This window comes from Bombyx mandarina, chromosome 12 (assembly GCF_030267445.1).
Source record: "Bombyx mandarina strain Sakado chromosome 12, ASM3026744v2".
Lineage (NCBI taxonomy): Eukaryota > Metazoa > Arthropoda > Insecta > Lepidoptera > Bombycidae > Bombyx > Bombyx mandarina.
Genome location: NC_143219.1, coordinates 557,862 through 573,600, shown reverse-complemented (window position 1 = coordinate 573,600; position 15,739 = coordinate 557,862). Strand labels below are relative to the sequence as shown.

The window sequence follows — 15,739 nt, the reverse complement described above, 5'->3', positions numbered from 1 at the left end:
TCCCCTTATGAAAAACCTACGGCCGTGGTTCAATAATACCTCGATTTTAGCTATGAGTCTCTATTCCAACTTTTCTTTGATACGAAAATCGACTTTAATAGAATATAATATTGTATATCGTATACATAGCCCAAATAATATCATTAAACACGTGCATTATAATTCAAACAATACATTATACCTACATTGCTATTGATGAGTAGCATCATTTCATTAGTTATCCAATTTTTATCGCTATTGGACGTGTGCCCTTCTGAGCGGCATACCTACTTTAATACAAGCTAATAATACAAAATGAAATGATTTGTATTATTATACTAGCCTTTGCCCGCGACTCCGTCCGCGTGGAATAGTTACTTTGGCATAATACTAAATTTGACCCCCCACTTCATTTACGTTGAAAGTGAAAATATTTTTGAATTATACAATGTTAAGGAGCTATTTGAACCCCTATTTTGAAAAATTCTTTATTGATGCTCCACTTGTATTAGTCTTGCCGTGATGTTATAATATATAGTCTATAGCCTTCCTCAATAAATGGACTATCTAACACTGAAAGAATTTTAGTGCGTTCAAAACAAACAAACAAACTCTTCAGCTTTATAATATTAGTATAGATTCCTCGAGAGGCGTTATTTGTTTTTTTTTTACGGTTTCTGGCGTAATTTCAAATAAAAACGCCATTCCCAAGTCTTGAAACTAAACTCAATAACTCTATTAATATTCATGAACAGTTGATAAAACCTCAAAAGATGTCGTCCTCTAGTGTCATGGAAAATTGCAGACATAATGATGATGAGACTTTGTCTCTGTTTATGACCAGATCACAATCTCGTTAAGGAAAATTTTATCACTTCAATATAAAGTGTACTTTAAAGATAAAGAGCTTTTGTATTTACATTTATTCTACAGTTAAGATTTTGGACCTCAAGCCTCAAGGTGGGGGGCGGCTTTCTCGCTGGTTTCTATTCGAAGAATGCGTGTTTTTATTTTAAGAAACAACCCAGAGTTGATGGAATCCAATGAATAATATAGAATTTCTATGTCAAAATAATAATCATTGAATATTATTTACATCTTACCTATTAGGCCACGGGTCGACTCATTGTCACATGACTACAATAAACGACTCACAATAGACTTTAGGGTAACAATTGCGTCACGAACGCACGACGGTCTTATGTCTTAAATTGGTAGCCGGTGCTGATAACGGTAATAGGGATTGGTTATTAAATATTGAAGATAGCATGGTCTCAATTTGGTTCACACACGGTCATTTTATACGACAGTAATATTTGACTTTCAGACGGTATTGATTAAGCTTTGTGTATAATGCATTAGAACAACAAATCTCTGTGTACAAACATTAGGTGAGTTCACAATGGTTGGGCGTCAGCTGCAGGGTGGGTCATTAGTATTGTTTGGTAAACGGTTGACTCGTGCAATCGGTGCTCTCTGAATCTGTATACTAACGTTATATTTAGACGACGTATTGCTTGTTGAAGTCACTGTTGATGCTTGAAGTCTTCGTGGCCGAATGGTGTAGACGCTCGATGGATTCGTATCGAGCGAAGCAACCATGACGGTGTTCGAATACCGCGGACAGATACCAATTAATGCATGTTCACGTATGACTACCTCGAAGGAATAATATCGTGTAATAAAAATCTAAGCCCCAAAATTTGCGTAATTACTGTCCTGCAGATCGCAATTATCATGGATTCTGATAACCACTTTAAACATCCGTATATGGTATAAAAATATACTTCAACCGTATTTTCTAGTAGGTTCATATGGCTATGAGATTAATGTCGATTCGGATTCAATAGCTTTGTAAAAAATGTAATTAAACTGTATGCTATTTGTATATGTAAAACACGAGCACTTTACTACAGAGTAAATTATTACTTATCCTTGTTTAGCTTTGCTTATTTAATGATGATAGAACAATCCATATCACACAAAACGTGTCTCCAAATACACGTTAATCGTCGTAAGAGATTAAAATCGTGAAAACAAAATGTCCATAATATAAAAGAAAACATACAACAGCTAAGTCTGTGAAACTCATTCAGAAAGCCGCCTTAATATACCAACTTGGAATGCAAGAACACGTACCGAGTAAAAAGTATAAGAATATTTATCAAAGATAAGGATTCCATTGAACACCAGGAAGGGGACTGGATGCCAACTGAACGGTGAGTTGTATTTACACTAGACGATTCGCTACCGATATTTTCGGAAGACTATTAGTTACTGATAGTGTTTTATCAATTTTTTACATAATATTAGTTTTTTTTTCCTACCTATGCTGATAACCTTGAGAGGCTATATCAGCTTCGCCCTAACGTGTAGGTGAGCTCACGGGGCTCAAACCGGAGTGTTGACAACACTGGCCTTAGCAAGAGCAGTGCTTCACAGAATTACCTCCGGATTGGAAACGCGACCCACTGAGAAGATCTTCGAGAAAGTCAGTGTGCCTGTGGTTTAATAATATTAGGTATTTACACAGCCTTTTTTTATTGCCCTTGTAGGCAGACGAGCATACGGCCCACCTGATGGTGAGTGGTTACCGTCGCCCATGGACTTCAGCAATACCAGGGGCAGAGCCAAGCCGCTGCCTACCGCTGCTACCTACCTACGTTATGAGTCGAGCAGTTGAATTCAACATGAACGTTTTGTTATTAATTTCATTAGTTTTAACTATTAGAAATTGCATATTGATGCTCGAAGCAGCAATAACGAAAGTTTATATTTTCAACGTGTCAAACTTAAAAAGACAATTACTTCTACAGTTTAATCTCAAATTTGTTTTCCTTGTTACATCCGACTTTTTGCATACTTTACAGTTTTCGTGACTGACGACAAAGCGTTATTTCATCGACATTTGAATATATACCAACTAAGAGTATTTATTATTCACATTCTGCCTAAAATATATGAAAATCGGCACGTGATATCGGTTACGAATCGTATCGCCAAGTACAAAGTGCTCTATTGTTTTTTGCAAGAGCATTCACGGGGAGCGCACACCATCACGCCATGTAGGGTAACGACAGGATTTCATTCACAACGCGAATCGTCAATCGATGGCTGGAATTATTATGTGGGGCTTGCACGTAATTGTGTTTAATTTGTACTTATGATTGTTTATTGCCTGCTATTAGCAAATGGAGCAACTTTTTTGGCAAAGACTGCACAAACTTAAGTTAACTGTAGCTTAACTCAACGTAAGCTTATATGAGTAGGTACTAGGTACCACCATCCTAACTATTCTTACCACAGACTGTTCATACCTTCTGGATTTCAGTATGAGAATGCTTATAACCCAATCGACACCATGTTTTTTTTTTATTGCCTTTGTAGGCAGACGAGCATACGGCCCGTCTGATGGTGAGTGGTTACCGTCGCCCATGGACTTTAGCAATGTCAGGAGCAGAGCCAAGCCGCTGCCTACCGCTTAAGGTGGATGGCGCCATGGACATTGAGATGTCTATGGGCTCTGGTATATGGGTGATTATGAGTCTATTGAGTGATTATTTTTAGACAAGTTGCTTTTGCAGCAATAAAATTAAGTTAAGGCCAGAGGAAAAACTTGAAGCAATGAGGCTTAAATAGCCTGTGTAATAAGCGGCTATTCAGTCCGTTTCCAGCTGAGCTCGAAGACATGTCGTTCGTCTCAACCGTCGCGCCTTCTTTGAGGTTCTTGGTTGTTTTATTTTTCTCACAGCACGTAGGCCGATGATCCGGCCTATTGAAACTTTCGTCCTAGAACAACTTCTAATAAAGCCTCGACAACTCAACGCAGACCCATCCGAATACATAAATACTATTACGTATATAAATGTCCAGGAAAGTAATTGACTGTAAAAGATACGTAATGGTTACGTAAAGGCTTGGATCTTCCCCTGGCATTGCTGACATCTATGAGCGACGGTAACCACTCACCATCAGGTGGGCCATATGCTCGTCTGCCTACAAGGGCAATAAAAAAAACTTATTGAAAATCACAACATACCATTTTTTGTGTTGCAGCCACGACGCATGTGAAACGATCACCTAAGTAAACAGAGTGTTTGAAAGTCGCATCGAAAGACAGTCATCAAGGACGATGTTTTCTTACATATTATATCACACTAGCGATCCGCCCTCGCTTCGCTTCGGAAACTGTAACTTATTATTGATTTCTCCACTATTTAATGGATGTTATTATACATATAAACCTTCCTCTTCAATAACGCTACCTATTAAAAAAACCGCATCAAAATCCGTTACGTAATTTTAAAGAACTAGTGGTCCCGCAATAGTCGAAATTCGACTACAATTAATTTGGAATTGTAAGTTTGTACACTATTATGATTGTATTTTATACTTCTATTATCACAAATTTCGCCAAGACTACACTATAAAAAAATATTAATAAAGAACAACAATATTATACTATTCTCAATTTGACCACAGATGTCAAGAACAAAAGTTTGACAATATAAATAGTAGGCATGCGTGTGTGCGTCAAATACCTACCTGGTATGTAGTGTGTGTAATGTTTTCTTTATTGATTTGATGTATCTTTCAAGCGTTATTTTTAAAAAAATATTAGCATTGTGCACTTCTTCTCTATATTCTCTATAAGTGTGGAAAATTTCATACTCTCCTCCGTCCGCGCAATTTTCGTAAAAAGGGATGGATACAAAGTTTTTGCTTCACGTATTAATATATAGATTTAAGCAAACAGGGACAGAGAAAGCGACTTTGTTTTATACTATGTAGTGATTAATTTATGAAATCCTTTAAACGTTTACTGTTGAATTGATATAACATTAATCGAATTAAAGTTATTTTATTTGTATGTTGTTACATAGTCTTACTTTGATTTCGGTACTACAGAATTTTACATTGATTTTCTTCATTTATACATTTTCGAATTATCTTTTATATTTATTATATTATATTATTTTTAATTATCTTTCGTGATAACAGGTGACTTGTAGCCCTGTCTCAGGTATATTACGACGTTGTATTAACGTCTACCACTTGCGATAACAGCAGAAAATACTTATACAGCATGTACACGACTTAACATATTATATTGGTTATTTTGCTAAGCTATTGTTAGCGGTTCCCGATTTTTTTAAGAGTTTAGTAGATTTAGAGTGCTCAGCGTGCTTAGTGAGAGTTTTTTAACGATCTCGATAACGTAAAGTTAACTCAAATTCGTATGGAGTAAAATGGAGTTGGAAGGTTTGCCTTCGTTTGCCGCTAGGGGTGCTGTTCCAACTGCATACAAATTTTGTTTTTCTACTTTTACACCTGCGATCAGTCGCCAAGACTACAATCAGGTGAGTTGCGAGAGGTTATGATTTGGAGAGCCATTGTTCCGTCTCGCCTTAGTGGGTAGCGCGTCGGCTCTCTTGAGTCTTCTAAGCATCATACAAATTTGAGTTAACTTTTACGCTGTCGAGAACGTTAAAAAACTCGCACTAAGCATACAGTACATTGTTAAAATATATTTTAAGGCACCGCTGAACGAAACCTACAATAGTAATAAGCGGTTGTTTAAATTTTTTTTTTTTTTGTTCTCCTACCTTAGCTGATAGCCCTAGCGGCTATGTCAGCGTAACCCTAACTTTAGTAGGTGAGATCACGGGGCTCAAACCTGACGATGTTGCTAACACGAACCCTAGCAATAGCCGTGCTTCGCAGAATCTACCACCGGATCGGAAACGCGACCCACTGAGAAGATCCGGCGAGAAACTCAGTGGGCTGTGTCTGAGAGTTAATTTACTCGTCGAGCCCTTCGTCGCAAGCGACGGGTTCGACGAGAACGGTGACCGGTGCTTGAAGTACCTAAAAGCACCGTTAGTGGATCGGGAGGATCCGAGATGACGTGTTTTGGGCGACGTCGACTGCTTTCCATTCTGTCCGCAGGATCGGGAATGTAGTTACCGGCGGCCACGATGAGAGGGTTCTCGTGTCGTGCCGCTTTATCGAAGTGGAAAGTCACCCCGTCTGACACACCTCGCTTAACAGCTAAAACTTGTCATAAGTAATGTTCCCATCTGGACATTTCGTATACAAATCAGCAATTACCATTGGTATTTACTGAATACATTGTATATTATACAAATTATATATTATAAATTGTCGTCAAATAAACATAATAAAACGCTAACACTAAATATTATTATGAACCCTTTTCACTATAGAATATGGTTAATTGTTTTTATTATATGTCTATGCGAGCTCCCCTGTCATCCCAGGTTGGGACTATTCTCGTGTTTTTGTAAAAAGCGTTATCGTGTGAGACGTTCACCGCTCGCTACGTGACATACGTGGTGTCAGACCAGGTTATCGAGACCGCGCTGTCATTACGATAACAAATCTGTCTAAACAAACGTCTTTTGATAAATACGTATACACACATGTATACGGAACATTTTGGACACTCTTCCAGTTCGGCAAGTTGCACTCTTTTATTTTGTAAAAATATGTCATTCTAGCGACTAGTTTATGTAAATTTCACCCCCTACGGAACGTGAGGCCGGTGGTACTCTTGGCCAGCTCTGGCGTGCCCCAAACTCGTATCTCCGGAGTACCTGTATACTGTAAGAGTAAACTGATAAGTCTCCAATTAAAGCTCTTGTTTTGAGCATTTCGTACGGTGGAGCTTTCATGCAAATAACTGCATGTTCTATAATTTATTTATTTTTTATAACTGTCTAGAGCAAGGTTAATTAGCAGACGTCATTTAAAAAAAAAAAAGATCTTGTTTACATACAATGTGGTCACAACACTATGTAACCTCAAACTCTTTTACGACTGATAATAATATCACGGGTCGTTAAGACATCAAGGGGTCGAATTTAGATTTTAGAAGAATTTAATTTTGCTACAACGAATTTATGTAATTTGAATTTTAAGCAATTAATCTGTGAATTTAAAATAGAATAGATGAATTTTAAGCGGGTTTTAAAGGCGTAGGTAAGGAGCACGAGGACAACGAGGACTTTAACTACGGCCACTTAAGACTTGAAGACGAAACTGTTACCCTCAGACACAGCCCACTGAGTTTCTCGCTGGATCTTCTCAGTGGGTTGCGTTTCCGATCCGGTGGTAGATTCAGCGAAGCAGCACTGATCTTTCTAGGACCAGTGTTATCAAATTCACCAGGTTAGAGCTTCGTGAGCTCACCGACTCGTTCACCGAATCTAGTATAACCCCTACAAGTTAGTAGAATAGGTAGGAAAAAAAGAAACGAAATTAATAACAATCTGTATTGCTGGTTCATAAAAAAGCGTGTTTTAAGATACTGTAGGTATGATAAAAATGTTACACATTTTTTACGATTTAGAATATATCTACTAGCTTACTTACTTTTATCTTGAGTGGAAAATTTCAATAAGTAGTTTGCGTTTAAATTGCGATATAAACCTTTTAGCTGTACTTACCTACATAATAAACAATAATTCTGAATGTCAAGACTTTGGATGGGTCGCGGTCTATTTCGATATTACGTTGAACAAGTAATGTAAAAATAAAATATATTGAAATAGATTCAATATATTTTATTTGAAACTCAAACATGTACGGTTCATCTTGTTTTTTTTTGTGTGTTTGATAATTAATTGCAAACAACTTTCTGATTTTAGTAATCGCAGTCACGGAAGACTAAAACCTTCGCAACACACAGTACACATTCCAAATGAACTGTGTGAAAGAGGATATGTATACGGAGAAAGGAGTGAGTGCAGAGATGACCTGTGATAGGCCTAAATGGAAAAAAAGCACAATATACATAGTGAGAAAAGGTGTAGAAGGTTCTGTATAAGGGTTTAGGAATAATCGAATCATAAACGTTAAAGCTTTTACTGTGCTTTTCAGTATGACTTTTATTTAATTCATTTTGCACAGCGCAATATCAATCAAGTGCGAAGTTAAACTAATATTTTTTTTATATATTTTAGAGACCTTTACGGTTTTATTACGATAACTACTTGCTTAAATTGCCCCACTATATTTATGTGATTTAACGTATCTGCTTATAACGTAGTGTCATATAATTTATGTAAATAGTGAATAACATCAGCTAATGAGAATTAGAGTGGTCTGGATTAGTTATTCAATTGGAAGTAGTATTAGCTCTAAGTTTAGCACTGAGAATGTATTGTATTCTTGCAGTAGGAACATTTGTTGTTTAGCAAAATCCAAACACGCGTTTTTCCATACTTGTCCAGAGCTTTTCTCTCAAACTGGTAACCCACTGCTGGAGAAGCCTTTGTTACGTACCGAAAACTACATAGGCTACCTGGAAATACTAGATGTATCGCGTGAAGCTTGAAAACTGTAGAAGGGGAACTATTTGTGGAGCCCCGGCTACATACAAACTAAGATTACTGAAACAAACAATAGCAATATTTCAATTTTTTTAATCGACGTAAAATTATTATAAATAAATATATACTAACAATCACGCCACGTTAAAGCCTTGTTCGGACTAGGCGAGTATTTTAGTCGAGTACCGAGTAATTGAGTGGCTAAACTAGTCGCTACTCGCCCGAAAAAATAGAACAAAATGGATTGACTTGACTAAATTATTTACTAACCTACTCGACTAAATTTTTGGTGTTCAGACACATTTAGCTACTGAATTACTCGGTACTCGACTAAAATACTCGCCTAGTCCGAACAAGGCTTAACTGGTATCGTACTAAGTTCGTAAAGAACTTGTGTTACAGGTAACCAGATAACGGAAATAAATGTAATATTTTTATTATACACATACATATATTTAATATACACCCATAACCCTGGAAAAGACATTTTATATTTATCATACAAATATCTTCCCTTGGCGGGTTTCGAACCCGCGACCCCCTTGTGTAGTGTCCATGTCACTTACCACCACACCAGACGTCCGTTAGTGATGATATGATTTGTTCGTGAGGCACAACAATAGCTTGTTGTAGCTTGTGCATGCTCAGATCAACTTACTCACTAACAACTTTATTGCACTCGTAATTACATTACCGACTTCGGACTTGTCTCAATGACAACGACTTCAAACTACAGTAATTTAATTAAGGACACTTATTTTTACATACTTTTAAAACACTTCGTTTAAATTTTTTTGTTTGTTATAAGTTTACTACTGGTGGTAGTACGACTTTGAGCGCGTACGAGTAGGTACCACCGCCCTACATCTTCCTGCCGTGAAGCAGCAATGCGTTTCGGTTTGGAGGGTAGAGCAGCCGTTGTACTGTAAAACGAGACTTAGAACTCATGTTTCAAGGCATTTACGTTGTAGATGTCTATGGGCTCGGGTAAGCACTTAACACCAGATGGGGTTTTAAGCAAGTCCACCCATCTAAGCAATATAAAACACTGTTTATCTCAAATTTTAGCTGTAGTTAATCGTAGTTAATAGGCTACATTCTTTTTTGAAAAAAAATAGGAATCCTCACTAAAACTCCAATAATATAAACCAAGGTGTAAAAAAATTACCTAACATATTCTATACATCGCGTGCCCTGCGAAAACTATTGATGATAGAATAAAATAATGTACTACGACTTTGTAGAACACATTATTATATACAAAAAATGTCGCGACAGCATGTCTAACAGTTATGCAGCAATAAGTGTTCTTTTATTTAAAAAAATAAAACAACGTCAAACATCGGTGAAGTGTTAAAGACCCGAGCGGAGCCGGAGCGGGCCGCTAGTATGATATTAGAACAAAGAAACGGAATGGACTTGCACCTGAAGATTGGACTTTGTCAAGCTATATTTAGTTATCTTTGATATCGCATATGTATGAATGAATTAGCTTCACGATACTTAAGATAATTCTGATTAATCACCCACTCCAGATATGATAGCATTGTAAAATACGCTCACCTTCTTTAAATAGAATGATAAGAGCGTGGAAAATTACTTCACCGATAATTTTGGGACAAAAACAAGCACCTACTTCAGCCAGCTGTGTTTTATTTGCCTAAATTTACACATTATATTAAGTCGGCTCTGACATTAGTTACCGGAGATTGTCTATGATCATGGAGTTCGGCGTCCATAGTGAAACAAGAAGCTAAGGTACTAGATGCACAGGACAACGGTTTTCACAGCCAATAAACTGTCAGGACCTTGATGTTAAGTGAACTATCGGTGAGTCTCGTCAAAATGGGCCCAGCCGTTCTAGAGATTAGCCGGAATAGGCAGACAGACAGACAAAATTAAAAATAAAAATATTTCGGTATCTGTACTGTGGTATACATACTTAGGCATTTAGAAAAAGTCGTTATTTTATTATTACAAACAGACGCTCCAATTTTATTTATTTGTATAGAATCATTAAAGTTTGGATTTCGTTTGCAGTTTTCCGTTTTAGATTTTTGTTTAGGTAGGTACGAGCAGTAGTAGGTAGAGTAGAGCAGGTACAAGCATTGTGATACTGCCCCAAACTAACAAAAAGTGTACATACCGCAGAAAACTTATCGTGCAGTGTTCATGGATGACTATTACTGTGTGCTTAGTGCGAGTTTTTTAACGTTCTCGATAGCGTAAAAGTTAACTCAAATTTGTATGCAGTTGGAACAGCGCCCCTAGCGGCAAAAGTAGGCAAACGTTCCGACTCCATACAAATTTGAGTTAACTTTTACCGTATCGAGAACGTTAAAAAACTCGCACTGAGCACACTACGACTCGTTGTAGTTGTGCGGTGCAGTTGTAGACAGCATGACGGCTCACGATAACTACACACTGTGATGCGTGTGCACTGAACACGTGCATTGCGTGTTGAATTACCGCGGAATTGCAGCTTTACTTGTGTTTCAGGTTCGCATTGTAATTATGGATCATCAACTGCTTTTAGGTTAATGTGCAATGGGCCTAATCTATTTAATAATACGTGAAGCACAAACTTTTTTTGACGAAAATTGCGCGGACGGAGGATTATGATATTTCCCACACTTATCTATACTAATATTATAAAGAGGAAAGGTTTGTTTGTTTGTTTGTATTGAATAGGCTCCGAAACGAATGAACCGATTTGAAAATTTCTTTAAGAAAGCTACGCTATCCCCGGGTGACATAGGCTATATCTATTATATTTTCAAAAAAATAAGGGATCCTTACTGAAATTCCAATAATGTAAGACAACGTGTAAAAAAATTACATATTTTTTTTTACATCGCGTGCGCTACTACCCAAGCGAAGCCAGGGCGGGCCGCTAGTAGAGAATATAGAGAAGGCGATGCAGAATGCAATTTTTTTTAATTATGCATAAAAATACATTAATTAAATTATTAAAATAAAAACATTAGCATACATTTCACAAACGCGAATATATTGATAATTTTTGTTTATTGTGAAAGCTTTGTTATTGTGTAGTCTGTGGTCAAATTGGGAAAAGATTAATATTGTTTGTCTTTAATATTATTTGTCTATAGTATAAGCCTTGGCGAAATCTGTGATTATAGAAATATAGTCTTCGACAATAGAACCATAGTAATGTTCAAAGTTATGGTCGAATTTCGACTATTGGGCGACCATTAGTTAAAGAAAAGTGTTATGTATTTGTTCTTTTTGTTTAGACGGGTAGATGAGCTCACCTCTTTTATGTTAGCTGCTTGCCGGTGTCATAGATTTTACGATATTAATTCCTTCACCCACTTTGAGACGTGAGGTCGAGGTCTCAATGTAATTCCATGAAGATCCATCTAAACGTATTGCGGGTTGTCGGTTGGATATGATGTGCTCGTAACCCGCCCAGGCAGACAAATTTTAGGGTTTCATTTTATTATATTCAGTTAGGCAATAGTTCATTTATCCCGCACCTTCTCACATATTAGGCCACGTGACTCTTATCGCCAACAAAAAATATTATTTATACTTATGTACATTATGCATCTACATAATATTATAATTCACGTGTAACAAATACAATAAATCGAGCTTTCGAATGATTTAAATCTGTCATAATGATTAAGTTGCGGCTTATAAATGTTTATGTCCATTATCAGTTACAACACAGATAATGACGCGAACTATCTTATTGTTAGAGGCAATTCACCTAATTATATTAGATAAACGAAATAAGATGATAAAAGTATACGATTATTATCACACAATTAAGTCCAAACTCAAAACATAGAAACCCGGAACAACGCGTTTGAACTTAGCTTCAATAAAATTAGTCTCTAGCTGAAGCTTAGAATCGAACTCAGAACTCTGGTGGCTCAACCACAACACTGTTTCGAACTAAGCCACATTCTCATATAAAATAATCTGAACGTCATAATAACATTATAATGTTTGCAACTATATCAGTAAGCCGATAGTGATAAGATTGCGCTCCGGTATTACATTACAGTCGGAACCCATGGGCGGCGCGACTGATCTTCACTGGCATGGAAAATAAAAACACGTTGAGGAGGCTTGCTTTTCTCTTTGTGCTTGGTTCGTATTGCAATAAATGCCGACACACCCTCACCCCCTCTCTACCCCGCATACATTCTGCAGTAGCTCCGTCAACTGCCCGAAACTTGACCGGACATTAATCTCTAAGGCTCCCGTTACATAGAACCTAGACGTCCTAAGTATATAGCATACGCCCGATCTAACGCCGCCAGTTCGTCTGTCAGCGTACGTAGTAATACGAGTAAATAATAATTTATATTAGTTTATTATCAAAAATATACTGATAAAATGAACCTAATCATGCAACGTGGGATACGTTGCATGATTTGCGATAATATTACTTCATTATCTGCTGTGTACATGTTTCATACGATTATTTTGTTTAATGATGTACTGTTTACGCTACTCATTATATAGGTATTCAAGTTTGATCGATTTGATTAACAGAAACGCGCTAGCTACAGTTGCCTTCACCAACCTCTAAGCATCTATATCCTATAAGCTAAATTATCTAATGTGTGATTCGTCTCAACAGAGACATCAATATGACAAGAACAACTGCATCCGGCCTCCAAAAACCAAATATCATCAAATTGACACAGACTCCGACCGCAAATCGATTCCACAGATAAGCGCAAAGAAATCACGAAATCAAATCAAAAACAATGATATTTATTGTACGAATGATAATACGCCCGACTTGCAAAAGCCGAATAAAATACCGGTAGACACACTTGTTACAAAATGTTCCTTCGAGAAAATGGTACATATTAGTATTTAATTAAAATGGTTGACGCTTCTCTCTATTTTTTATCGTATCAACTTCGTTAGTTGGTTAGCTTTAGTTAGGGAATTATAACAATTTCCGAGGAATAATGTTTCTCCCACTCAAATATGGATAAACGTTTATTTAATTAGTTCGTAGCAGGTTCTCAGAAAATAATTATGGATATTTTTTTCTAAACGAGAATTACTTCATAAAAAGTATAAGATTACAAATTATTACTGTAACCGGAGCACTCGCAATTATAGTCTGTAATTACTGCTGTTTTTGCTATCTACCTATTGATACATCGTTACAATCGCCAAGTGTCACGTAACACCGATAATAAGTTGAAGGTCACGGCTCAAGGTCGAGCGTTGCTCTAACAAAGAAAAGGGCCCACAAACAACACAAACGCACCGCAGCGCCGGGCCACAGCATACCTATCAGCCCTTGTCCGTTCGATAACCGAATACCGTGGTTAAGTATCCACGAAATAACCGAATATCGTTCACAGCACAGCTGTCAGCTGGGTCGGTCACTGTGTTAATAAGATTCTAATAACACGACGTAACGATTACCATAAAAGCGACTTCGTTGTTTTGCTTTTGTCGATCGGAGCGGCAAGTTAAGAAGTACACCAACGGGCTGGTGCAGGGTGCAAGCCCTATATTGAGCTAATGTATTCGCAGGCCGATTTCGAGATCCTCAGAGTGTAGTGTCGGTTGTTAAATATAGGCTAGGTACGCCGGCCGGCCAGCGCGCGTAGTGCGTGCAGTAGTTGCGACTCGGAAGTGCTCACTTCATATTCCAGAAACGGTTCAAAAAAGTAAACGTATGAATGAGGAGCAGAGGACTCACCGGAGTCGGCTCGGTCCGCCTCGTCGTCCGATTCCGTGCCGGAGTCGTGCTCCTCCACCTGCAACACAAATATCCGCTCAAACACACAATCAATCGGCCCAGTCGGTCATCACGGTGAAAGAGTTATGAGCCTTAGCGAGTGGTTTCTCTGTTCACAAGCGACAAGGTAACGAAGATCATGAGAGTGCGGAGAGCGAACGTTGCCGGTTGTTCGCCGGCAATCGTTCCGCTCCTTTGTTCTCGCGCGAGGCGGCCATTTTCTGGTGGCCGTGTGACCTTCACATCGCGACGTCGGCCACGGAGGCAACACCCACCTTCTCGGATACGTTCTCCTCATTCAATGAATGCGTACGAAGCTTGTGGGTCAGGAATTTGAGCATTATTGAGCCTCGGCTCTCGGGATCGTCCACCGACATTCACTCGCGCGGCCCACGGTCGCGTTTGCACGGCACAGATATCGAGTATTATTGAATAAGATCAGACGGTTCGTTATTGACACTCTCGCACCTATGGGAAACGTTCCAAGACCATTTTAAACCTTCAGTAACACATCCGCATACAAGTTGACGAGCGGCCGTCCGTCCGCCTCGCTCTAACGCCGGCTTACTACTAGTTTGGCTGGAGTAGCCTTGCGTACGACGCAGTCAGCTGAAGTGGTACTCGGTCGCCGGTATCAAAAGGCCGTAACAACTACAACTCTAAATACAGCTTTCACGATACTAAAATCACACGTTGGAGGTAGAGGAATTCGTAGATATTCAATTTAGATTTCAATGTTGACTTATATGTAAGTACATTTGTGTAAAAACGAATTAAAATAGCACTCGAAATGGACTCGCCCAAAGACCCATTGATGACAAAGGACCGGAAAACTCAGAGATCGGCTGCGATTGGACAAAACATTGTAGAATTAGATCGAAATTTAATGCAACACTCTACCTCTCTTTCCCGCACGCTCACTCATCAACCAAGTTTTGGTTCACTTGTCTTCACGTGAAACAGAGACAGCGATATCGACAATGGTTCACGTTATATAATAGTGGGCTGATAATAACATTGCTGATAAAAAGTTGCGCATGTTGCATTAGTATGGATAGCACCGGCTCAACATTTTCTGTCGACGGTTCAACGTTTTGTGCATGCCTTTGGAAATTATTATATGCTGGTTATATAGCAAAGAAATTTTTGTTCATAAAATTGCAATGAATTTGCTCGAAGCACTACCCTGCGTATAAAAAATGCTTAATTATCAATTGAATCTCTCAATAAATAGAACTTATACGAAAAGTTTTACTGAGTGGAAAGCACTTAAACCTGTAATGAATTTATGTGTACGATATTATGTAACTTAATGGCATCGGCAGCAAATTAGTTTTTATATTTGTATTGTAGTCGTGGAAAGCTGTTCAAATGGTTCAAGTTAACCGCTATCTATATAAGATACGATTTAATTGCGAAACTGAAACACAGTCACCGTTTTCGGAGGTCGCGATTCCCATTCCGTGGTAGATTCAGCATATTGATCTTGCTAGGGCCAGTGTTGGCACTCTCTCTCAGGTTGAGCCCGTGAGCTTGCCTACCCGTCCGGGCGTAGCTACAACAGTCCCTTAGGCTACCAACGATTAGGTCGAGAGAAAAAAAACGGACAGTTTATTAAAGATGATTTACTTGCTTCTAGATTTTTTCTTAATTTACACGA

At 38.1% G+C, this 15,739-nt stretch overlaps 1 protein-coding gene across 3 annotated transcripts in view; it reads right to left on the bottom strand.

The window, feature by feature from the left end:
* The window catches only part of Reph (Regulator of eph expression), a 62,199-nt gene extending 47,428 nt beyond the window's left edge, over nucleotides 1-14,771 (bottom strand). Inside the window, exons 1-2 of one of the 3 annotated variants that reach the window (XM_089731717.1) lie at nucleotides 14,355-14,771; nucleotides 14,041-14,098 (exon numbers count right to left, since the gene is read on the bottom strand). In XM_089731717.1, coding sequence (XP_089587843.1) covers nucleotides 14,041-14,098; nucleotides 14,355-14,456 — 160 coding nt within the window. In that variant the 5' untranslated portion in view covers nucleotides 14,457-14,771. The remainder of the gene's footprint in view (nucleotides 1-14,040; nucleotides 14,099-14,354) is intronic. The other 2 variants (XM_089731715.1, XM_089731714.1) reach the window with 2 other exon arrangements.
* Nucleotides 14,772-15,739: the final 968 nt, after the last annotated feature.